General features: G+C 53.3%; 1 protein-coding gene across 1 annotated transcript in view; it reads left to right on the top strand.

The window, feature by feature from the left end:
- Positions 1-22,509, top strand: part of MICALL1 (MICAL like 1) — a 29,040-nt gene extending 6,531 nt beyond the window's left edge. The window contains exons 4-16 of the mRNA XM_066258445.1: positions 4,917-4,996; positions 6,064-6,206; positions 7,425-7,858; positions 9,215-9,272; positions 10,189-10,568; positions 11,870-12,285; positions 15,159-15,293; positions 15,911-16,037; positions 16,165-16,255; positions 16,411-16,484; positions 19,141-19,255; positions 19,453-19,499; positions 20,562-22,509. Of these exons, the coding sequence (XP_066114542.1) occupies positions 4,917-4,996; positions 6,064-6,206; positions 7,425-7,858; positions 9,215-9,272; positions 10,189-10,568; positions 11,870-12,285; positions 15,159-15,293; positions 15,911-16,037; positions 16,165-16,255; positions 16,411-16,484; positions 19,141-19,255; positions 19,453-19,499; positions 20,562-20,683 (2,222 nt within the window). The 3' untranslated portion in view covers positions 20,684-22,509. The remainder of the gene's footprint in view (positions 1-4,916; positions 4,997-6,063; positions 6,207-7,424; positions 7,859-9,214; positions 9,273-10,188; positions 10,569-11,869; positions 12,286-15,158; positions 15,294-15,910; positions 16,038-16,164; positions 16,256-16,410; positions 16,485-19,140; positions 19,256-19,452; positions 19,500-20,561) is intronic.
- The last annotated feature ends 447 nt before the right edge of the window (positions 22,510-22,956 follow it).

Below are 22,956 nucleotides of genomic sequence, written 5' to 3'. Positions count from 1 at the left end.
GGTTGGCTCAGCGGTAGAGCGGTAGAGCGTCGGCCTAGCGTGCGGAGGACCCCGGTTCGATTCCTGGCCAGAGCACACAGGAGAAGCGCCCATTTGCTTCTCCACCCCTCCACCGCGCTTTCCTCTCTGTCTCTCTCTTCCCCTCCCGCAGCCAAGGCTCCATTGGAGCAAAGATGGCCCGGGCGCTGGGGATGGCTCTGTGGCCTCTGCCTCAGGCGCTAGAGTGGCTCTGGTCGCAACATGGCGACGCCCAGGATGGGCAGAGCATCGCCCCCTGGTGGGCAGAGCGTCGCCCCTGGTGGGCGTGCCGGGTGGATCCCGGTCGGGCGCATGCGGGAGTCTGTCTGACTGTCTCTCCCTGTTTCCAGCTTCAGAAAAATGGGGGAAAAAAAAAAAAAAAAAAAAAGCGTTCTATGAAGTCAGGTTTTTTTTCCTTTTTAAAAGTAAAATGTGCTTACTATGGACAATTTTAAATGTTTTCATTTATTTATTTATTTATTTATTTATTTATTTTTACAGAGACAGAGAGAGAGTCAGAGAGAGGGATTGACAGAGACAGACAGGAACAGAGAGATAAGAAGCATCAATCATTAGTTTTTCCGTCACGCGTTGCAACACCTTAGTTATTCATTGATTGCTTTCTCACATGTGCCTTGACCATGGGTCTTCAGCAGACCTAGTAACCCCCTGCTCAAGCCAGTGACCTTGGGTTGAAGCTGGTGAGCTTTTGCTCAAACCAGATGAGCCTGCGCTCAAGCTGGTCTCGAACCTGGGTCCTCTGCATCCCAGTCTGACACTCTATCCACTGCGCCACCGCCTGGTCAGGCTATTATGGACAATTTATAACACAGAAAAAAGCATAAAAATTAAAATAATCTGTTACCCCCCCCTTCCTGAGATATTGCTAGGGATTAGTTATACTTGAATAAATAGCATTATATGTATTTTAATAGAAATCAAATTAAAAGGATTTCTCGACTCCTGAGTCTTTGGTGAGAGGCATTAGGATAGAAGTTAAGAGTGTGTACTCAAAATTTTTTCTCTGCCATTTACTATCTGGGTGACAATGGGCCACCATCTTTCCCCTTTGCAATGGGGATAAGAGCAACACCCTTCTCACAGGGTTGATGTGAGGAGTAAACGAGGAAATGTAAACCTGTATCTGCTTTTTATTTAGAACCTAAGGTTAGTATTATGATGTCTTTATTCCGTTGGTTAGTTTAGCTTACTTACCTAGAATCACATTTCAGTTCTGTCTTCTGGAGGGTTCCCTGTTGTAAACTCCACTCTCTTTCTACTAAGCTCTTCTCTGGAGGGTCACCTTCTTGGGAGCTGGGGGGTAGGTAGGGTGGTGGTGGGCCCTAGGTCCTATTGTCGGTGGTGCCCACTCTGATCCTGGGTCCTCACTGGGAGCCCTGGGGTGAGGGTGCCCTGGTGGACCAGCTCCCCAAGCTGTGCCTGCGCGGGAGCACCCTTAGGCCTGCAGGGATTCTTGTTGCTAGAAGTACAGCTTCTACTTTCCTATAATTTGGCCCCTAAATGCAAACCATTTTTATCCCACCTGCTGCTTAACCAAAGGAGACCCAGTGATGTGTTCCAACCCCGGAGGCAAAGCTGGCTGATAGACTCCCCCATATGGGCCTGTGCTGCACTCTCTGGGCAAATGGAGGGATTTCAAGGATGATTTTGACTGGACTAGATCTCACTGGAATGGGGAACTCTGAGCCGGGCCCTTGCTGAAACCCCAAAGTGCTATACTGGGTGCTCAGCTTGTACCTGGCTCTGGGTGCCAGTGACCCTGGACACATCAGCTGGCCCCTGACCTCCAGGAGCCATATCCTGGTCTGGAACCAGAGTGTGAGTACAGGAAGCCCAGTGTTTGGGAAGTTGGAGGAGGGGTAACAGTTCCCACGGGGTGGCAAGGGCAGGTGTCCTCAGGACAAAGTCCAGCTTCTTAGTGTAGCCCCTGAGGGCTTCCTCACATTTAGCTTGAGCAACTCACTGCCCCAATTTTTTCTGCTTCTTGAACTTTATCACATTCTGTACTGCTAAGCCTTTCTTCTTGGTTATCCTCCAGCCCCAAACTACATTATCTGTTCCGTCTCTTCCACCCTCATTACATTCTTTCCTACTAATCCTCTAATTATCACATTTTGCCTGCAAGCAGCCTGCCTGATATTCCCCAGGTGCTCTTGTAGCCCCCTGTCCCATGCTGAACATGTAAGACTGTGACCATAATATCATTATTACTCCTCTCTCTTCCCCTGCAGACCCTCTTTGTCTAGTTCACAGCTATGTAGCTCCAGCACTGGCACTTATTCATTTGTTTAACAAGTATCTATCGAGCTCCTCCTATTGTTTGCCAGGCACTGTGCTAGGGAGAGAGCAGAGAACAAGACAGATGCACAGAGCTTGTAGTCTAATGGATGGGGGAGGGAGAGAGAGCACAATGTAATAAGAAATATAATTTCGCCTGACCTGTGGTGGCGCAGTGGATAAAGCATCGACCTGGAAATGCTGAGGTCGCCGGTTCAAAACCCTGGGCTTGCCTGGTCAAGGCACATATGGGAGTTGCTGCTTCCAGCTCCTCCCCACCTTCTCTCTCTGTCTCTCTCTCTCCCTTTCTCTCTCCTCTCTAAAATGAATAAATAAAATTTAAAAAAAGAAATACATTAAAAGAAATATAATTTCAAGAAAGTCCAATAAGGAGACAAAATAAGGTAACAGGATAAAAAACAATGGGAAGAGGAAGTGACTACTTCAGTTGAGTGGTCAGGGAGGGCTTTTCCAAGGAGGTGACATATTGAGCTAAGCCTTGGACAAGGAGAAGAAGGAGTCCATGTGAAGATCAGGAGAGGAATGTTCCAGGCAAGAGGGCAGCAGGGGGCCTGTGTGCTTCGGGGGTTAGGGGGAAGAAGGAGAGGAAGACGGATGGGACCGTAGGGGCTGGGACTTGATTAAGCAGCTAGGCTCCCAAAATTTTTGACCATGATTCATGGTAAAAAATATAGTTCCTATCACAATCTAAATTCATGCACACATATGTAATTGAAACAAGTTTCAAGAAAGATCGTCTCCCTTATAATATGTATGCATACAGACATTTTCTATTTTATTCCATCTTTTTTTTTTTTTTTTCCTGAAGCTGGAAACGGGGGAGGCAGTCAGACAGACTCCCGCATGCGCCCGACCAGGATCCACCCGGCACGCCCACCAGGGGGCGATGCTCTGCCCTCCAGGGCGTCGCTCTGTTGCGACCAGAGCCACTCTAGCGCCTGGGGCAGAGGCCAAGGAGCCATCCCCAGGGCCCGGACCATCTTTTGCTCCATTGGAGCCTCGGCTGTGGGAAGGGAAGAGAGAGACAGAGAGGAAGGAGAGGGGGAGGGATGGAGAAGCAGATGGGCGCCTCTCCTGTGTGTCCTGGCCGGGAATCGAACCTGGGACTTCCGCAGGCCAGGCCGACGCTCTACCACTGAGCCAACCGGCCAGGGCCTTATTCCATCTTTTAAATGTGTTGGTTATGCCTTGGCCGGGTAGCTGGGTTGGTTAGAGCATTGTCCTGAAGCACAGAGGTTGCTGGTTTGAACCCTGGTCAGGGCATATAAAGGGACAGATTGATGTTTCCCTCTCTCTCTCTCTCTCTTTTTCTCTCTCTCTCCTTTTCTCACTAAAATAAATCAATCAGCCTGACCAGGCGTTGGTGCCATGAATAGAGCGTTGGACTGGGACATGGAGGACCCAAGTTTGAAACCCCGAGGTCGCTGGCTTGAGCACAGGCTCACCACCTTGAGCAAAGGGTAGCTGGCTTGAGCATGGAATCATAGACATGACTCCATGGTTGCTGGCTTGAGCCCAAAGGTTGCTGGCTTAAAGCCCAAGGTCACTGGCTTTAGCTCAAAGGTCACTGGCTTGAAACCCAAAGTCGCTGGCTTGAGTAAGGGGTTACTTGCTTGGCTGTAGCCCCCGTGATCAAGGCACATATGAGAAAGCAATCCATAAACAACTAAGGAGCTGCAGTGAAGAATCAATGCTTCTCATCTCTCTCCCTTCCTGTCTGACTGTCTCTATCTGTTCCTCTCTCTGTCTCTGTCAAAAAAAAAAAAAACCCCAAAACTAAAACTTAATCAATCAAAAAATAAAAAAAATTTAAAAATTTTAATGTGTTGGTTGTAATCCACTAAATTGATTTCAGGGTCCATTAATGGATTGTGACCTGAAGTTTGGTAAATGCTATTTTAGACCACAGTAGGGGACTTGTGTGTTCTTTTTAAAATTGTCATATTGTAAACTGGACTATTTTTGAATGCAGTTCTCTGAATTGGGGGATTTTATTTTCGTCACTGAATATAGAATAGGTGCTTAGTGAATATTTGCTAAAGCGATGAAGGAGTGGGGTGAGGAAGAAGCTGGTGGGGTGGGGTGGGTGGGTTTTTCTTGGCATAAGGGACTGCTGGCAGGGTTCTGGGCCATAGCTGCCCACGTGCATATAGGCAGGGCAGCCCCTTGCCGGCCCAGGAAATTGTCCCATTTTCCTGAACCATGTACCATGGTTTCCAGCACCATGTGGTTTTTTTCTTTTCCTTCCCTTCAACCCCCTTACCCTGGTGGAAAGGAAGCTACACATCCTCTCGTAAACTGGGCACTGTTAACTCTGTGATTGTGCTGTTGCCTCTTGTTCACATTGCCTCTATGTAGTAGGAGTCACTGTCCCACTTTGCAGAGGCTCAGCAAGGTTAAGTAGCTCACATTTGGCTCTTCACTTGGAAGTGGAGGCATCCCCTGGCCTGTGTGGTGTGGAAGCCTACTCTGGTCCCAACCAGATGATGGCTGCGGAGCTCAAATCTTAGGCCAGGTCGGGGCCTCCTGGGATTCCAGGGTTTCCACTTGCCTCAGGTCTCTTTCCTGTCTCTTCACAGCCGGTGTCTCACCACCTAGAAAGGGCCTGGTACCCTCCTCCCGGCCATCTACTCTAGTGGAACCAGGAGATAGGACACAGGTAGGCAGTCTGGGGTGGGTGAAAGGGTGCAAGTGAAAAGGGTTGGGTGGGGTCAGGACAACTGGCATTGCAGTGCTCAGAGGACGCTTGGTCCTTTTCCCATTGGTTTTGGAAATAGTCTCACAGGCCAGGCCAGGGGTCAGGGGCAAGAGATGCCAGGCCTGGGAAGGGGGAATAGGGCAGTCCACAACACTGACTCTGCCATCCTGGGCTTGACAGGATTTACACAAAATATGGCAAATACTAGCATTGATTCCTATTGAGACAGCTTTTAACTTCCCAGGGTGATTCTGTCTAATCTTCCACCAGCCCTGGGAGGTCAGTATTATGTGTCCTGATATACAGACAAGAACACTGAGGCTCAGGCAGGCTTGGTCATGTGTCAAAGGTCTCTCAGCTGGGAAGTGGGGGCCACATTGCCAGTATGGTGCTCCAAGGTGCTTAGAGGGGTGACCCCAGCCCTTTACTTTTGGACAGCACTTTACAGTGTGCTCCTCAGGGAGTTCCTGAGGGACAGGGCACTGGGCACAGGATGAGTGTCCAGTGAGTATGTGTGGGGTTGAGACAGTCAGGGGTATAGGCTTCCAGTTTGCAGGTGGGAACCCAAGTCTCAGAGATGCCAGCTGCTTGCTTAAGGTCATGATGCTTGAAAGCAGAGAAACTGGAGTTTAAACTTGCTGAGGTCCTAGGAGTGACGGCAGAGAAGGCAGATGCAGTGGACCTAAGAGGACAGTCACCCATCGGGAACAACCTGTAGGGATGGGAGACAAGTAAGAGCAGCCAAGGGAAAGGGGTCATACAGCCACGTTTCTGGTGGGGAAAGCCCAGAAACTGGGAGTTGGGACTTTTATGTTTCTACCTTGACTCAGTGCCTTGAGTGGGTTGCACCCTCTCGGTGCTTTAGCTTCTCATCTGAGAAATGGTGGCACTCCCCCACCCTGTGTCCCTCCAGGGCTCTGATGAAGCACATTAGCACCTGGGTGTACTTGGGGGACAGAAGCCATTAGAGGGGGGGACAGGATGACTGGTGACCATGCCCCTACCCCCAATCTGCCTGTTTCCTGCAGGGTGAGGAGCTCGCCTCGGGTCACCTGTCAGAGCAGGGTGCCTACCGGACCCCCAGCAGCATGTGTGCAGCCTGCGGGCAACACGTGCATCTGGTGCAGCGTTACCTGGCCGAGGGCAAGCTGTACCACCGGCACTGCTTCCGGTGAGTGGCTGGGGGCGCCAGGAGGCAGGGGCCTTGACCCCAGCACCCTGGTAGCAGGGAGGGAGCTTCCATGGATTCAGCACTACCACCTGCCAGGCACCTTGGTGGGCTCTTCATGCTGGAGAATCCTGCTTATCCCTGTTTTATTGGGGAGCATACTAGGGTGTAGCAAGGAGAAGCCTTGCTCAGTCACATAATGAGAGACAGAAATGGGGCTGGAACCCAGCGGCTCTGCCTCCACTGCTACTGGCGCTCTTTGAGGCAAACTACCTGATGATGTTTAAGGAGCACAATATGCTTTAAAAGCCACTGGGGGGCAAGAAATCACAATAACCACCAGGGTTCAGTGTATGACTCCCAGGGGAAGCCAGGTTTAAAGAAAATGGAATGAGAGGCAAGGAAAATACAAATAACTTAGAAAATACACAAAATCATTTCATATGTTACAAAAAAGAAATCAAAAAAGAAAATCGAAGAGTCAAGGGAGCTGGTGTCTGACAGTTGCTACGTGCACTTGATCACGGTTTAGTGTGTTTGTGTGTTGGGGGCAGCGCGGCTGGACCTGGGACCCGGGACCTGAGCGCAGAACAGGGTGTCATGGGGGGAATCTCGAGGAGGGACTCATTACACCATCACAGGTACTTCTGGCCATCAGGGCAGTGTTTAAAAAACTTTATAGTGACCCCACTACCCAGTAAGAAATCCACTTGACATTATGACAAGTTATAAATATATATTTATACAAGTAAAATTTGTATAAATTGACCCACAACTTGGATTAGTTTTGTAAAAAAGTGTGATATACTCTGATGTTTTATTTTATTCTGTATCATTTTCTTCTATTCCATAAAACAAAACAAAACAAAAACCCTGGCTGGTTTAAAACCACTGAATTGATTTTCGGAGCCACTAATGAGGGGCAGCCGCACTCTGGATGGTATCTCTTGGGGGGAACCCTTTGCTTCCTCTTGCAGCACAAACTGAACACGTGTTTCACAATTGCTGTGGCTGATTTCATGTGGTTTTATTGTTCTACTATGATCCTGACAGTTACCATTTTCCCTTTCCTCTGGGCAGTCCAGGGTATTGAGACAGGATCCAGGCTGGCAGTTGGGAGGAGGGGATAGAGGAAGCAGCCTTGGCTGCTGGAGGAAGGGTAACCAGCATGCTGAGTTGGGCCTGGCCACATTGAATATCCATCCCTGTTCTCCCTGGCAGGTGTCGACAGTGCTCCAGCACCCTGATCCCCGGCGCTTACAGGAGTGGGCCTGAAGAGGGCACCTTCGTGTGTGCGGAGCACTGCACCAGGCGGGGCCCAGGTGGGCGGTCAGAGGCCAAGTCCTGGTCCCCCCCGCAGCCAAAGCAACAACAAAAAGAAGCAAAAGAAATGGCAGAAGAAGCCAAGGACGTGGAGGGAGGTGGCCTTAGTCCAAGTGCAGCTGCAAGGGCTGAGGCCCGGCCCCAGATCCCCACCAAGCCCTGGGTCCTGGACAAGTCACAGGACCTGGCCAGCTCCCAGGCTGGCCGCCCCATGCCCGCCCCCAGGAAGGCCTTGGAGAGCACAGCCCTAACACCCCCCACACCCCGGCCCCGGTCTAGCCTGCAGCCTGAGAACTTGGTGGAGCAGGGTAGCAGCAGCAACCTAGTGAACGGTGAGCAGGGCCCAACTGGGACTGGTGTTCCCTGGGGAGTATCTGGTGTTTAAACAGACATGCGCACTGAGAGTGTTGATGGGGCCACGCTCTGTGCCTGTGTGTCTGTCTGGGGGATGATTGTGTTTCTGAGGTTACTAGTTTATGCAGCAAACAGTGACTGAGGCCTCTGTGCTGGGCTCTGTTCTCTGGTGCTGGGGGTATAGTTTGAACAAAACAGGTACATCCAGATCATGCCCCAGGCTGCCCCAGGCTGTGTGTGTTGGGGTGTTTGTGTTCTTTTGTGTGTTTTGTGTGCTTTAGTTTTGGGGTATGTAGCAAGTAAACAAACTCTGTGTGTGCCTGTGCCCTGACTGTATCTGGGACTCTGTACGGTCAGTATGTGTATACCAGGTGACCTCCTCTCCCATGTCCAGCCTGTGTACTCTTCGTGTCTGGACATCTGGCAAGGGAGTGTTCAGGGGCTGGGGGCAGGGGACAGGCTAGGTGAGTTCCTGGTCAGGTGGGCCTCTGAGGCCTCTCTTCAGGCTAGTTAAAACTGCCTTATGGTAGGACCCAGATGACCTCCCTGAGCTTCCATGAGCTCATGGAAACGAGGCTCCTGGTAACCTAAGATGTGCCAGGCAATCCTTATCATTTGGTTAGGGAAGGCAGTTAGGTTAGGAAAGACCATGGGGTCTGGGGTAGAAAGAATCCCTCTGGCTGTTCAGTCTGTTCTGCACTCATGGAGGCCTGCTTTGAGCCCAGCCTTGAGCTGGGCAGTTGGGACAGAGAAATTGTTCAGACCTGTTTATGCCTTTGAGGTGCTGCCAGTCTCCAGGGGGAGATGGGCAAAGACACAGGGATTTCAGTAGAACTAGAAGCCTGTTAAGGTGGGGGCAGCAGAAGCCATTGTGGGATTCATGGTGGACAGTTGGGAGACAGGAGGCTTACAGGAGGAGGTAACCTGGGGCTGCATTGAGACAATGTTTTCTGTCCACACTAGGGAAGTGTCAGAGGAGCACTTGGGTTCCCACTTCTCAGCTGAAATGCAAATGGGGTCTTAGATGCCCTGGCCTTGTCATCTCCCGCTTTTTATGGAGTTTTATGTTTATTTTTAGCTGAATGACCTTGCCCCTTTGATCTTCTCTACCTGTCACCTTTAGTGCTTATCTAATCTCCCTGAGTTCTGGGGTGGGGACGTGCAAGTGTGCAGGTGAGGTTTCCGTTGCCACCTGGAGTCCATGACTTGCCTGGTAGGAGGGAAAGGCACTCCTTGGTTTAGCAGGCACTCTGGCTGACTCCCTAGGTGCCCCACTCTGCTGCCAAGCCCATAGCTATCCATGAAGGGCTGTCTCACTCTCCTTTCCCATCTAGGAAGGCTGCATGAACCTCCTGTCCCCAAGCCGAGAGGGACACCCAAGCTGTCAGAGAGGTACGCTGGCTCTGAGAGGCTTACCTGTGGGGCCTGCTTGGGGTGGGAACCTGGTGGTGGGAACAGTGGACCTGTGGGGCCTGCTCGAGGTAGGGGGCAGGGCTTCCTGCAGGCAAGGACCCACTCCACACCCTCCTGAGAATGGGCAGGGCTCATCTCTGGGTGCCCACATCCCCTTCCCCAAGGCTCCCTGGGAGCCCCCTCCTGTGGGCAGTGCCTGGTGGGGACAGTCACCTCTGGAGTTCCTTTGCCTCCCATGCCTCCACTGCCTTTGTAACTTGGGGGTCCTAGGCCTGGCTTATTGAATTGGGAGAAGTAGTAGCCAGATATAGAAAAGCCCAGAACAGTTCAGCTGTATACATGGCTCAGGTCTTCTACCCTGAGACTCTGCGTCACAGGCGGGGACATCTATTTCCAGCTGTTCTTTGGAGCTCTGCTTCTGCTGTGTGTCTGTGAGGGAGAAAGCTGGGCCATGGCCATAAGAGCAGTTAAGACTCATTGAGTACTTGCTGTGTGCCAGGTGCCATGCCCACTGGACTCTTACAGTGACCTTGTGAGGTGAGGGCTATTATTGTCCCCATTTCCTGTGTGTGAGACTGATACAGAGAGGCCAGGTGACTTTTTAAATGTCACAGAGGGATCCTCTATGGGTCCTTTGCTGGGTGGGCTGGGCTAACAGAGGCTATGCGGCATGAAGGTTCACCCTCTCTGGGCCTCTAGTGGCCCAGTGGAGAGGTGACTTCAACAGTCAATTTCAGCCTTGGGCCCAAACCAGCCCATTGTGTTGCAGGTGGGAGAGGAGAAAGGCACAGTTTCTCATTCATCTCCTTTGAAATGGACTCAAAACTGTCCAGAGAGAGAAGGGCACTGCCCCATTGACTCCTAATGGTTTCTGCCTCTTCCTGTTGCCCTACAGGACACCAGCCCTCAGAAAGGACCCTCCTTGGATCACACTAGTACAGGCAGAATCAAAAAAGAAGCCAGCCCCTCTGCCCCCGAGCAGCAGCCCCCAGCCGCCATGCCGGGAGGGCAGGCGAGTGGAGAATGGAGGCATGGAGGAGGTGGCCCCAGGGAGCCCGGCAGTGGCTGGCCTGGAGCCCAAGCCCTACAACCCCTTTGAGGAGGAGGAGGAGATGGAGGAGCCCCCTGTTGCACCCAGCCTGGCCACTGGCCCTGCCCAGGCCCAGCCGGAGTCCACACCCAAGTCCCTGCACCCCTGGTATGGCATCACCCCCACCAGCAGCCCCAAGACAAAGAAGCGCCCTGCCCCCCGAGTGCCGAGTGCATCCCCGCTAGGTGAGTGCCATCCCTGGAAGCTCTCCTGATGGTCAGAACTCTGTGGTCAGGTCCGGGAAGGGGGTGGGGTTCAGCAGCATCCCTCTATGCTAGGTGCCAGGTATTTCACATGTGTCCTCTCATTTAATCCTGAGCTAACTTGTGAGCTAGGTATCATACCCCCATTTGCAGGAGGGGAAACAGGTGCAGAGAGGGTAAGTGATTTGCCCACGGTCTCATAGTGCTTAAGCAGTGGAGGCAAGAATTGAATTCAGGCTCTAGACTCCATATGTTTAACCCTTCATGATCCACCTCACGTCTGTTGTGAGAATTACCTGCGTTCTGGTGAAGTGCTTAACACAGAGTCAGCTTGCAGGAAAGCACGTGGCAGGGGGAGCTGGAATCCTGCCTGTGTAGTCACTCCCCTCCAGTCACTGGCAGCTTCCGTCTCTGACCTGGCTCTGTTGACTCAGCCCTTGTGACTTTGAGCAGTTCTTTCCCTGTGTCTGTCCTCAATCTCCTTATCTGGAAAATGGTAGTGGTGGGCCAGCCCAGGGCATCGTGTCCCCTCTGCCCAGTGCTTCCTCTCCCATCCAGGCACATTGTATTTTTGGCTCTCTTGCATTCTTCTTGGGCGCTGGGCCCAGTCACCTTCCACCATGGCTGGGGTCCGGCTGCAGCCGAGACTGTGGGGCTGAGAGCATGTTGGAGGCAGGTGCTCAGGGGTGTGGGGCCCCAACTCTGGCCCCTGCTGGAGCCCCAGAGCCCTCTAGCTGAGCCAAGTGCAGGTGGTGGATGGGTGTAGGACTCAGCCAGCGAGATAAGCTCTGAGTCAGACACAGCTGGGTTCAACCCCAGCCGTTGCTGGGGCCAGTGCCTTCTTACTGAGTCTGTTGCCTTATCTGGAAAATGCAAATGACGATACTTGCAAGCATGGTATCTGACACCCACATGAGGATTAAAGCAGTGCAGGGCAGTGCCAGGCCCAGAGCTGGCTGCTGTGAGGGCTGCCCACTTCTCCCCTCTCCTGATGCCCTCCCTCCCTCCTCTGCTCCTGGTTGGAGGCACAGGAGAGACCAGCCTTGATTTTGTTTGAGCATTTTCCTCCCTGGCAGATTTGCCTTTTAATTTAGGCTTGGCTTTGGGTCAGATCAGATACAGGAGAGGAAAGTGGAGATGGGAGCCATGCTCAGTGAGAAAGTGAGAGGCGGGTTCTCTGGCTTCTTATGGACGTGGAAGGACATGGGTGTCCAAGGCCACTGTAGACATGTTGAGAGTGACCGTGTTGGGTGTGGCACCCACTTGCTCATCTGTTTGTACAGCTCTCCATGCCTCCCGCCTCTCACACTCGGAGCCACCCTCGGCCACCCCCTCGCCAGCCCTCAGTGTGGAGAGCTTGTCATCTGAGAGCTCCAGCCAGCCCGCCAGTGGGGAGCTTCTGGAGCCGCCAGTTGTGCCCAAGAGCTCCTCAGAGCCTGCTGTCCATGCTCCTGGCACCTCTGGGACCTCTGCCAGCATCTCTGCCAACTCCTCCCTGTCCTCCTCTGGGGAGCTGGTGCAGCCCACCACAGACCAGATGCCTCAAGCCAGCCCTGGCCTTGCTCCCAATAGTAGGGACAGCTCGGGACCCCAGCCAGCCAAGCCCTGCAGTGGTGCAGCCCCAACCCCTCTCCTGTTGGTGGGAGATAAGATCCCCGTGCCTTTGCCCAGCTCCTCATCCCCACAGCTCCACGTAAAGGTGAGTGCTTCACCCTCACTAAAAGCTACTGTCCTGTCTGTCTAGGAGATGGGGGTCTGTTCTCAGGGAAGGAATGTTCAGGGCCTTTCATCATTGCTGGCCTTTTACTTCTTGACTGACCTGGCTGTGGCCATCTCTCCATTCATCAGTCCAGTCACTGTGGCATAGATCCATCTGGCCGTTGTTCTATCCATTGGCCAGACCTCCTGTCCATTTCTTCTTCCGTCCACTGCCAGGCCCTTCCATGCATTCAGGCACCTATTTATGTGCCTATCCCATGCACTTGCCTATTTGGGAGCCATTCACCCAGCCACCATGCGTCCACCCTTCCATTCACTGAGGCCCTGTTTATGCCAGAGGCCCACTCCAAGGCCCATCCTATACTTTGTCTCCTTTTGGAGGTGGAGTGGGCATGAGGCAACCATCCCAGGGAGCTCATGACCTTTGTGGTCATGACTTTTGCACACTTTTTTTCAGTCCCTTGTCAAGAACCAGGGGAGCCCGACCTGTGGTGGTGCAGTGGATAAAGCATCAACCTGGAAATGCTGAGGTTGCCGGTTCAAAACTCTGGGCTTGCCTGGTCAAGGCACATATGGGAGTTGATGCTTCCTGCTCCTCCCCCCTTCTCTCTCTCTCTCTTTCCTCTCTATAATGAATAAATAAAATCTTAAAAAAAAAAAAAGAACCAGGGGAGACACCAGGGGTAAGGACATTTCTCTGGGCACCTGGTTCCTGAGGGGGCCTCTTTTTTTCAGCCACAGCCCCTTTGGGCCACCAGGTTCTGATCCTCCACTTTCTCCTCACACTCTGAGCTCTCTGAAGGCCCAAGATTCATCCAGCTCAGTGGAGGGTCAGGATGAGTGGCTGTGGTCTGACCTAACGGACAGGATAAAGCTAGAAGGCGGCTGGACCCTTGTCCAGCTCCTGCTGGTGCTTTCTGTTTCAGGCATTTAACCTTCCGTGGCCTGGGCCACAGCCTTCTGTCCAGCTCTGTCACCCACCTGCTGTGAGATCTTGAGGAGAACCCCACTCCTTCTCTGGGCTTTAGTGGTTCAGACCAGCCCCAGGGTTCCTTTGTGAGAGATGGGGAAGGAGGTTGATTTTGGACACAACCCTTCAGGCAGCTTCCTTTAGACACCCCTTTCCTTGGTGGGGGTTATAAAAGGCTGATGTGAAGGAATTGTGTGCTAAGAAAAGGCTGAGAACCCCTGAGGGGCTGGGGCTTCACGCTGCTTGGCCCTGCTGGGCGCCTCGGGAAGGATTGTGGAGGGAGGAGAGAGGAGGCAGGGCCCCAAGTGGGCTTCCTTCTGGGGCACCCCAACTCCACCCTAACCTCAAGGTTAGGACAGAATCACAGAGGTATTGGGGGCAAGACAAAGGTCTTGGGTGGGTGCTGTCCTATGGGAACCACGCCCCATCTGCCTGCCATGCCTGGTCTCAGAGCAGCTCCCCACCTGAGAGAAACTCTCCCCCTGGACTGGTGTGGGGTAGATGAACAGGCCCCTTGTTGTCTCCCTGGCTGCTGAGTGGAAACTGGGCAAAAACTGGGAGTACTCCATGTCTAGCCGCAAGAGAGGCCTCTTCATGATGACTCCTCTGTTTCCAAGGACCTGGGGAAGGTGGTTGGAGTACTGGGGCTGCCCGGCTGTGCTGGTCTCAAGAGGACTGGGCTCTCCCCAGAGAGCCAGAAAGCTATGGGGCTCTGGGTGCAGAAGGGGGCCAGCAAAGGATGGAGGTCTTTCCTGGGCAGGGAGGTAACTGCTCTTCTCCCCCATCTGCTGGCCAGATGGAGGATGGGAGCCCTGCTTTCATACTTCCTTACCACCATGGAGCTGTTCCTCTCTGAGCCTGAGAGTCCCCGCTGGGAAATGGAGGTTATAAGGTCTGAATGAGCTGCTATAGCTCTGTCTGGCCCTAAACAACATGTCCTGACTACTGCCCCCAGTGCTGGATGGCTGCCCTGCCCTGAGATGATTCTCACCCTTGCTTGGGCCCTTGGGAAGTACATGACCTTGAGCCAATTATCCAACCTCCCTGAACTTGAGTTTCAGCTATAAAGTGAGCACTTTGCGAGCAGCTCTGAGAATTAAACAAGAATGTATAGGCCAGGGGTCTCAAACTCGCGGCCTGCGGGCCGCATGCGGCCCGCCCACCAATTTTGTGCGGCCGCAGACTGGCCTGCAGATTAATCCACGAAGTTTGATTAGTCTGCGGGCCGCACAAAATTGGTGGGCAGGCCACACAGCCGCGAGTTTGAGACCCCTGGTATAGGCCCTGGCCGGTTGGCTCAGTGGTAGAGCGTCGGCCTGGCGTGCGGGAGTCCTGGGTTTGATTCCCGGCCAGGGCACACAGGAGAAGTGCCCATCTGCTTCTCCACCCCTCCCCCTCTCCTTCCTCTCTGTCTCTCTCTTCCCCTCCCGCAGCCAGGGCTCCATTGGAGCAAAGTTGGCCCGGGCACTGAGGATGGCTCTGTGGCCTCCACCTCAGGTGCTAGAATGGCTCTGGTTGCAACAGAGCAAGGCCTCAGATGGGCAGAACATCGCCCCCTGGTGGGCATGCCATGTGGATCCCAGTCGGGCGCATGTGGGAGTCTGTTTGACTGCCTCCCTGTTTCCAACTTCAGAAGAAAAAAAAAAAAGAATGTATACAAGTCCAGAGGGCAGCAACTGCCAAGGGGAGGTGCTGGGAGTGGGAATATGTGCTGGATGACTGAATGCACGAGAGACTGAATGCTGGCAGGTCCCTTTCTGCCCAGGCCCTCTTCCCTCTCCCCTGGGGTCCAGCCTGCTTTCCAAAGTCCCATGCGCTCAGGCAGCCAGTGTCTTACTGCTCTCACCCCAGACTTATCCTCTGTCATGTCACCCTGCCTTTAGTCTTCCTGCAAGGAGAATCCTTTTAACCGGAAGGCATCACCCACAGCGTCCCTAGCCACAAAGAAAGCCACCAAGGGATCCAAGCCAGCAAGGCCGCCTGCCCCAGGACATGGCTTCCCACTCATCAAGCGCAAGGTACCAGCTGGGAGCTTCTAGACTGCCTGGGTCCGGGCCGGTCCTTGGAAGCCTTATGCTCCCCATGGGACACTTGAAGAGGATGGGCTATCTGGGTAGCTGCTCTCAGATGTTGGTAAAGGGGCACTTGGGTGGCCCAGCTGGAAGGTTAACCTGCAACCAAGGGGATTTCAGACTGATCAGCCATTCTCAAACAGGTGCAATGGGTGGTGTATTTAACTTGTTATTTATAGTTCAGAGGTCATAGCACTCACATGACATACCTCTGGTTAAATAGAGGAGAGTGTTCTCAAGTTTATCTCTATAATAAGGTCCCTCTCTCACATTGTGGTGTCATGTATGGAGTGGTAGAGAAGGCGGCAGTGTTGCCATGAGAGGCAGGAAGTTATGCCTTCCTCTGGGTGTGCCTGCTGATGCTAGGGTCAGGGGCATGGAGGGATTGTGACTATACCCACGCCGACCCTTCCCTACCCTGGGTCCCTGCATCTGGCCAGTAGTGTAGAATAGAGCTCAGGCCCCAGGTGGTGGCCAGTGCTGGCCAGAGAAATGAAGCTCCAGGCAGCAGGCGGGAGGGAGAGGTGGGCTGCTCTTCAGGTGAGCGGGGTGCTGTTGGACAGGTTCAGGCTGATCAGTACATCCCCGAGGAGGACATCCATGGAGAGGTGGACACCATTGAGCGCCAGCTGGATGCCCTGGAACTCCGCGGCGTTATGCTAGAGGAGAAGCTGCGTGGCGGAATGAATGGTTCGAGAGCTGCTGGGAAGGCCTGGTGGGTGGGACCTAGGGGCGGCAGGAGCCTCTCACTCAGGGGAGCCTCCGTGAGAATGGGTACTGCTGCCAACCCTGACCTCAGTGGGCACCTGGCTTCCAGAGGGCCGTGAGGACGACATGCTGGTGGACTGGTTCAAGCTCATCCACGAGAAGCACCTGCTGGTGCGGCGGGAGTCCGAGCTCATCTATGTGTGAGTCCTCCTCCCCTCGGCCCTGTGCCTCTCCCTGCAACCTGTACAACTTAGAAAGGAGAGACTCCCTGTCTTCCTTCTCTCACCACTGACAGCACAGGCCAGGGCAGCCTTGCATGGGCTGAATTAATAGTCGGCTTATTCCCACCCTCTAGCTTCAAGCAGCAGAACCTGGAGCAGCGCCAGGCCGATGTGGAGTATGAGCTCCGGTGCCTTCTCAATAAGCCAGGTCAGTGCAGCCTCATGCACTCCCTGGGCACCTGCCCCAGGGCCTGGCAATAGAGGGGAGCAGGCCAAGTTCTTCCCTTCTACATTGGGCAGTGGACAGACAGAGCCCTGATGGGGACACACCGATGCTCGGAACAGGGCCAGAGGAGAGGGCCTGGAGGGGCCATCTGGGTTGTAACAGGTGATAAATAGGCTTGAGCCATGGTGGGAGTGTGGACACACATGGTGTCAGAGATGACTGGCTCACAGAAGCACCAGGCTCAGGAACTGAACACCTATGTCTGCTCCCTCTCCTGGAACACATGGGTGGGCAGGTCCCAGGGGGAAGGTCTCAGGCTCCAGAGCCCAGGGCTGCTCCAATAAGTAAATTACAGCAGTTACCTGACCAGAGGCAGCTCTGGGATCACAGCCACGAGGCCAAAAAGCGTGGCAGGATGTTACTGGCAGTGGAGTGGAAGGTAGAGGGATTCCCTGCACAGCAGACTCGGAATGAATCTGGGAGGGAGGGAGAGGACCAGCTCAGAGTGGTGGAGGGGCAGTTGGAGGGACTGGGTGTAGAGCCATACAATTCTGTGTTTTGCTGCTAATGTGCTGGGGGCAGGGGATAGGGAAGGAAGGCAAGTTTCTCAGCCTCACTGAGCCTCAAAGATGTCAAGTATAAGACCAGTAGCTACCTCATGGGGTATTCCTGGGACCAGGAGACAGTAGATGTGGAAACACTGTGGCCTCTGATGGCTGACAGTTGATGGTTATGTGGTTGAGTGGGGGCTAGTGGCCATGTCATGGCCGCAACCACAGGCTGAGAGAGACTGCAGGACTGGACAGCGTTTAGGGCGGGAGCCAGGGTTTTTGACCATGTCCTGTGGCCCAGGTGGTGGGCATCATTGTTTTCATTTAACAGATGAGGAAATGGAGAGCCAGAGAGGTGCAGTCTTCCCATTGGTGGTGGGCCAGGGCTTCTACTGTGTCTTTGGCCTGGGCCCGTCCCTGTAGACACAGCCCCTCCTACCAGCTGGGACGGTGGCCCTGACTCTCCATTGACTGGGGAAGATGGGAGATGGGGTGAGACCCAGAGGCCTGAGTGTCTCTGGGGAAGCCTTGGAAGGTCCCAGCCTTCTATTGCTATCAGTAGACACTGAAATCTCCTGGGAGGCTGGGGCGTAGCTGCCACTCAGAGGGAGCCACAGCAACACCCTTATTGTATTGCTTCTCAGCCTTGGTATGGTGGCTGAGTTTGTTGCTTTTGCAGGGTGAGACTGGTTATAAGGCCCCAAAGTGGTTTGGAGACCCATTAGGCTATAGCTTGGTGTGACAGGTTGTCTAGTTTCACATACTGGCTACATTTTTGCTGTGTGGCACTGGTCAAGGACGGAACTTCCCTGAGCCTCAGTTCCCCCACATGTAGATTGGTGACCTAATTTACCAAGGCCCCAGATTTGGGAAGTGGCAAAGTTTGATTTGATCTGGGGGTGGTGACTCTGAAGCCCATGTTGTCCCCAGAACTATGCTGGGCCATCTGCTCCTGAGTTGTGGCAAGGTGAGGTGGTGGGAGTTTGGGGCATGGCTGAGGTAGCCTCAGGATACTTATTTCAAAACATGGAGTGGCAGAGGTGTAGAGGAAAGGTCAAGTGTGGGCACCCATTTCCTGGCAGTTTATGGGCTGTGTGAGAGGAATACCAAGGGGCATGTGGGCCTTGAGGGTGGTCCTTGAAGATTTTTTTCTTTTTTTTTTTTTTTTTTTACAGAGACAGAGAGAGAGTCAGAGAGAGGGATAGACAGGGACAGACAGGAACGGAGAGATGAGAAGCATCTATCATTAGTTTTTCGTTGCGCATTGCAACACCTTAGTTGTTCATTGATTGCTTTCTCATATGTGCCTTGACCGCGGGCCTACAGCAGACCGAGTAACCCCTTGCTTGAGCCAGCGACCTTGGGCTCAAGTTGGTGAGCTTTTGCTCAAACCAGATGAGCCCTTGCTCAAGCTGGTGACCTCGGGGTCTCGATCCTGGGTCTTCTGCATCCCAGTCCGACACTCTATCCACTGCGCCACCGCCTGGTCAGGCTTGAAGATTCTTGAGAGAAGACTGGAGGAGCAGCAGGTGTCTGACATCAGAGACACCTCCTGGCTGTGTTCCTTGTCCCTAGGGTCCCCTCTAGTCTGCCCTCCTTCGTGGCATTCATATTCCAGTATGCCACTTGGATGATGTTGCTTCTGCATGAGGACCTCTGGGGTTCCCTGTTCTTTCCCAACCCCTGCCCTACTCTGGCCAGCGCCCTCTTGGAGGCTCTCAGATGGCCCAGCCTGAATCCTGCCTCCTCCAGGAAATCAGCATGAACATTTATTGAATGAATGAAAGAATAGAAGCAGGAAGCCATGTGCCGTGCGCTGGTCTCTGTTCTCAGATCAGGTCTTGTGCGCCCTTCCAGAGCCCCCTTAAAGGGTGGTATTTTTGGTAGACAGCCTAGGAACCTTGGTCTCTTCTGTAATAACCTTCATTTTTCCAAAAACTTAGAATCCCCACCCATCTAGGCTCCTCCTTAGTGTCCTCTGGCATGGGGCTGGCTCGAACTTACCACTTAGTTGTTGCTTTCTGGCTTCTTGGGAAGGCAGGAGGGTTTTCCTACCACTCACAGCCCTAACTTTTCTCCTTGGGCAGAGAAGGACTGGACAGAGGAGGACCGGGGCCGCGAGAAGGTGCTGATGCAGGAGATTGTGACCCTCATCGAGCAGCGCAATGCCATTGTCAACTGCCTGGATGAGGACCGGCAGAGGTGACATGGCTGGGTTAGGGGCTCCCCTGGGGGTTCCTAGGGGAAGGGCCCAGAGCAGTCGAGGCCAGCCCTTCCCTCACTGCTAGCGATCCCAATGCACTTTTGTTCACCCTGTGTGGAGTCAGAGGCTGGAAGGGACTGAGAAACTTTCTGGTCCTTCCTCCTGTGGGACATTCAGCTTCCTTTTCTCTTTTCAGGGAGGAAGAGGAAGATAAGATGTTGGAAGCCATGATCAGGAAGAAAGGTGAGGCCTCTCCTGGAGCTCTGGCCCCCATTTGAACTGCTGGAGGGTGGGGGACAGGTTGAACAGAGGGTTGGAGAGGCTCTGCAGGGAGGGTGTGTGCCAACCCCCAACTTCTGTTCCCTTGGGAAGGCCATGCACTGCAAGACAGGTCAGCCTGTAGCCAGAAAAGCTGTGTCTGGGCTCGGAGGGTGGGTGTGGGATGCTCTGGTGCCCCTAGGGAAGACTGGTTGGTGTACAGTGAGCATTTTCCCAGGGTGGTTTGCCTTAAGCTCTGCATTCCTCCTTGATCTGCAGCTGATCTTGGAAAAGTCTGTGGGCTCATATAGCAGTACCTACCAGAGATAAGATAGTGCTTGGAACAGTTAAAAGAGCACTGGACTGGGAGTCAGGAGACCTGGGTTTAATCTTGGTTCCACCCGTGATTCATTTTATGGCCTTGTGGTTAAGCCTGGACTCTAGTCAGACTGCTTGGGTTCCAGTGCCAGCTCTGGTGTTTATTAGAGGGTGACTTGAGCCAGCCACTTGAGCCCTCTAGGCCTTTCCTGGTCTGCAGAATGGGGGTGATAGAGGCCCCACCTCCCAGGTGTGTGCTGGGGACTACTGGGATAATGTGTGTAAAGCATTTCGCCAGGGCATGGCACCTACTTAGTCCATTTCAAACCCACATATTCCTGTCTATAAAATTAGGGGCCAGGAGATGATTTCTGAGGTTTCTTTCAGTTCAGAGAGGCAGTGTTTGTGCTGTAACCCACAGAGCTATGAGCACCAGCCTAGGGAATCAGCCTTTTAAAGATCGATTTATGCCATACTTTATATAGAGTTCCCAGAGTGTTCTCACATTGCTTTATCTCAGATCCTTGTCAAAACACTGGGAGAGGGTGTGGGTCCCATCCTATAGGCAAAGAACCAGAGGCTCAGAGAGGTGAAGTGACTTGCCCAGGGTTCCCGGCAGGCAGTGCTGGAGCTGTGCCAAGCCCCTGGGGGCTGGCCTTCCAAGCCTCTGTCCCTACTTGTGGCCTGCCCCATCCCCATGTTGGTAAGACTCCCCTTTCTCTCCTGCAGAGTTCCAGAAGGAGGCTGAATCCGAGGGCAGGAAGAAGGGGAAGTTCAAGACCATGAAGGTGCTGAAGCTGCTAGGAAACAAGCGTGACACCAAGAGCAAGTCCCCTGGGGACAAGAGCTAACAGCGAGGCACCCACCCCATCCTGACTCAGCCCTGTCCGGTCTGGTTCTGATGACTCCAGATGCTGCGATGAACCCAAGGAGCAAGCAGGGTCCTGGGTCCAGGGAGCGGCAGTGGCTGAGCACACCTGCACCTCACCCCACCCAGCCCCTGCTGTGATGGGAGCTCCCTGGTCCTTCCCTCTGTGCTATGTCCAGATGGGATTCTTAGTTGTCAGAGTTCTGACCCGAGGTTCCTTCCACCCATGAGGTCTGCCCCTGGGTCTCCTGCCTCTACAGTTCTGCTCCTCTTGGCAGGCCAGAGAGCAGGCTTGGCTGCACTGGCTCCTCCTGGCGCTGGCTCTGAGCCCCTGTCCTCCTTTCCAGGGCAGGGGGACCCGAGTCTATTTCTCCTCACTCAGGAGCTCTATTTATGAAGTCTCTAAGTTTGGTTAGTGACTATGTCCTCAGACATGAATGGGTCTGATGGACAAAACCCCTCCCTCTGTCTCTTGAAGTTCTAGGAGGTGCTTTCCTCATCTTTCCTTGCTCTGTAGGAAACCTCACCAGGACAGAGGGCGATGATGGCCACACTGGGTGGGTGGGTGCCTTTGTGCTGAGTCTCCCAACAAGGGTCTCTGGAAGGCAGGCCCTGGTTGCCATTCTGGTCCCTGGTCAACTGAAGAGGGGGGGTTACTTTATGTAGGTGCTAATCCTGATTCTTTAACACACTGTAGTCTGATGCCTCACTGAGGCTCCCGCCCCAGGAGGGGCTGGTGGACCCATGCGTGTGTGTGGTCATTGCCAGTCTCCTCACACTCTGTTGCTCTGTTCATTCTTTCCTGACCTATACCCACCAAAGGACTGATGGCCACTCACCCCACTGGGAGGAGCCGATGGGGACAATGCCTTTTCTCTAGGGACTGTACCCAGCAGCTCTTGGTCTATAAGCTATTTCTGGGGTACCTGTGGGGCCCCTGCCCTCAATCACACCTCTGGGGAAAGATCACACTGTATTAATTCACAAGGGTTTTCCTCACCAACAATAAATGGAAACAACCTCATCGCCAGAGCCCTGCAGACTTGGGGTGCTTTCCCTTTGCCAGGTCTGCCTTCTTTTCTGCCTCCACTGTGCCTTGTGGCCAGGCCTCTCTGGTGGCTCAGGAGAGGCATATAGGGGTTGTCTACCAGCAGGGGCTTTGGCCCTTAGTGCCTGCCATTGGGCAGGAGGACTTCCTTGCTCTTCAGGGAGAGGTAGCTCCTGCACCCATGTAGCCCCTGGTGATCTTCAGTCTTCTTCCAAACGTGCCTATTGACCTGGAGCTGGGGTCACCAGCTTCTGGGACCATCAGGGGCCAGGACATGGACTGGACTGGGTGTGCTCTGAGGGATGGCTCCATTAGGCCAGTGGTCCCTAACCCCCGGGCCGCGGACCGGTACTGGTCCGCAGAGAAAGAATAAATAACTTACATTATTTCCGTTTTATTTATATTTAAGTCTGAACGATGTTTTATTTTTTAAAAATGACCAGATTTCCTCTGTTACATCCGTCTAAGACTCACTCTTAACGTTTGACTCGGTCACGTGATACATTTATCCGTCCCACCCTAAAGGCCGGTCCGTGAAAATATTTTCTGACATTAAACCGGTCCGTGGCCCAAAAAAGGTTGGGGACTACTGCATTAGGCTATCTCAGCATCAGGAGTCTCAGGTGGTGGGGATGAGAGTGAACTGGGGTGTATCTATGCCACAATGAAAGGGGGAAGTTTTTCCTTAAGTCACTATAGCCTCTGGAACTGTGGCCCAGTGTCATCAGATCTTTCTAGTTTCTAAAGAAGCTAGAAATCCAGATTATGTGTTTGTGTGATTTGTAAGTGTTGGCAACTAATCAGGTTTTAATTGAGGGAAGGGTGAAATCACCCTGGGGTTCTCCAGTGTGCTGCCTCTGGTGGTGCAGTGGCTCTGAGGGGGAGGGTGGCTATCCCTGTCATGTTGCACCCTCTGGCCTCAGGTTCTGGAGGGCGTGTGGACACAGGCTTCCCATGGAATGTTCCTGAACCAGCCCTAGACCTGGCCCCTGCTCTCTTATCTGTTTGAGGCTGCAGGTGTTTACCCTACCAACTAAAACTTGGGGCATGTGATCTGTAGGATTATATGAATCCCTCCAGGTGGAAGGGTTGGTTGGAATTTCCAAAATATTTTGATTTGTGGAGATGGGAAAATGACAGAATACTAGAGTACCTAGGGCTCAGGGTTTTCCCATGCCATGGGGACTGCCGTGTACTGTGTGCTAGGG

The sequence above is a fragment of the Saccopteryx bilineata genome, chromosome 1 (genome assembly GCF_036850765.1).
Source record: "Saccopteryx bilineata isolate mSacBil1 chromosome 1, mSacBil1_pri_phased_curated, whole genome shotgun sequence".
In the NCBI taxonomy this organism is placed as follows: Eukaryota; Metazoa; Chordata; class Mammalia; order Chiroptera; family Emballonuridae; genus Saccopteryx; species Saccopteryx bilineata.
The sequence above is the reverse complement of the archived record's forward strand: the minus strand, read 5'-3'. Positions and strand labels throughout refer to the sequence as shown.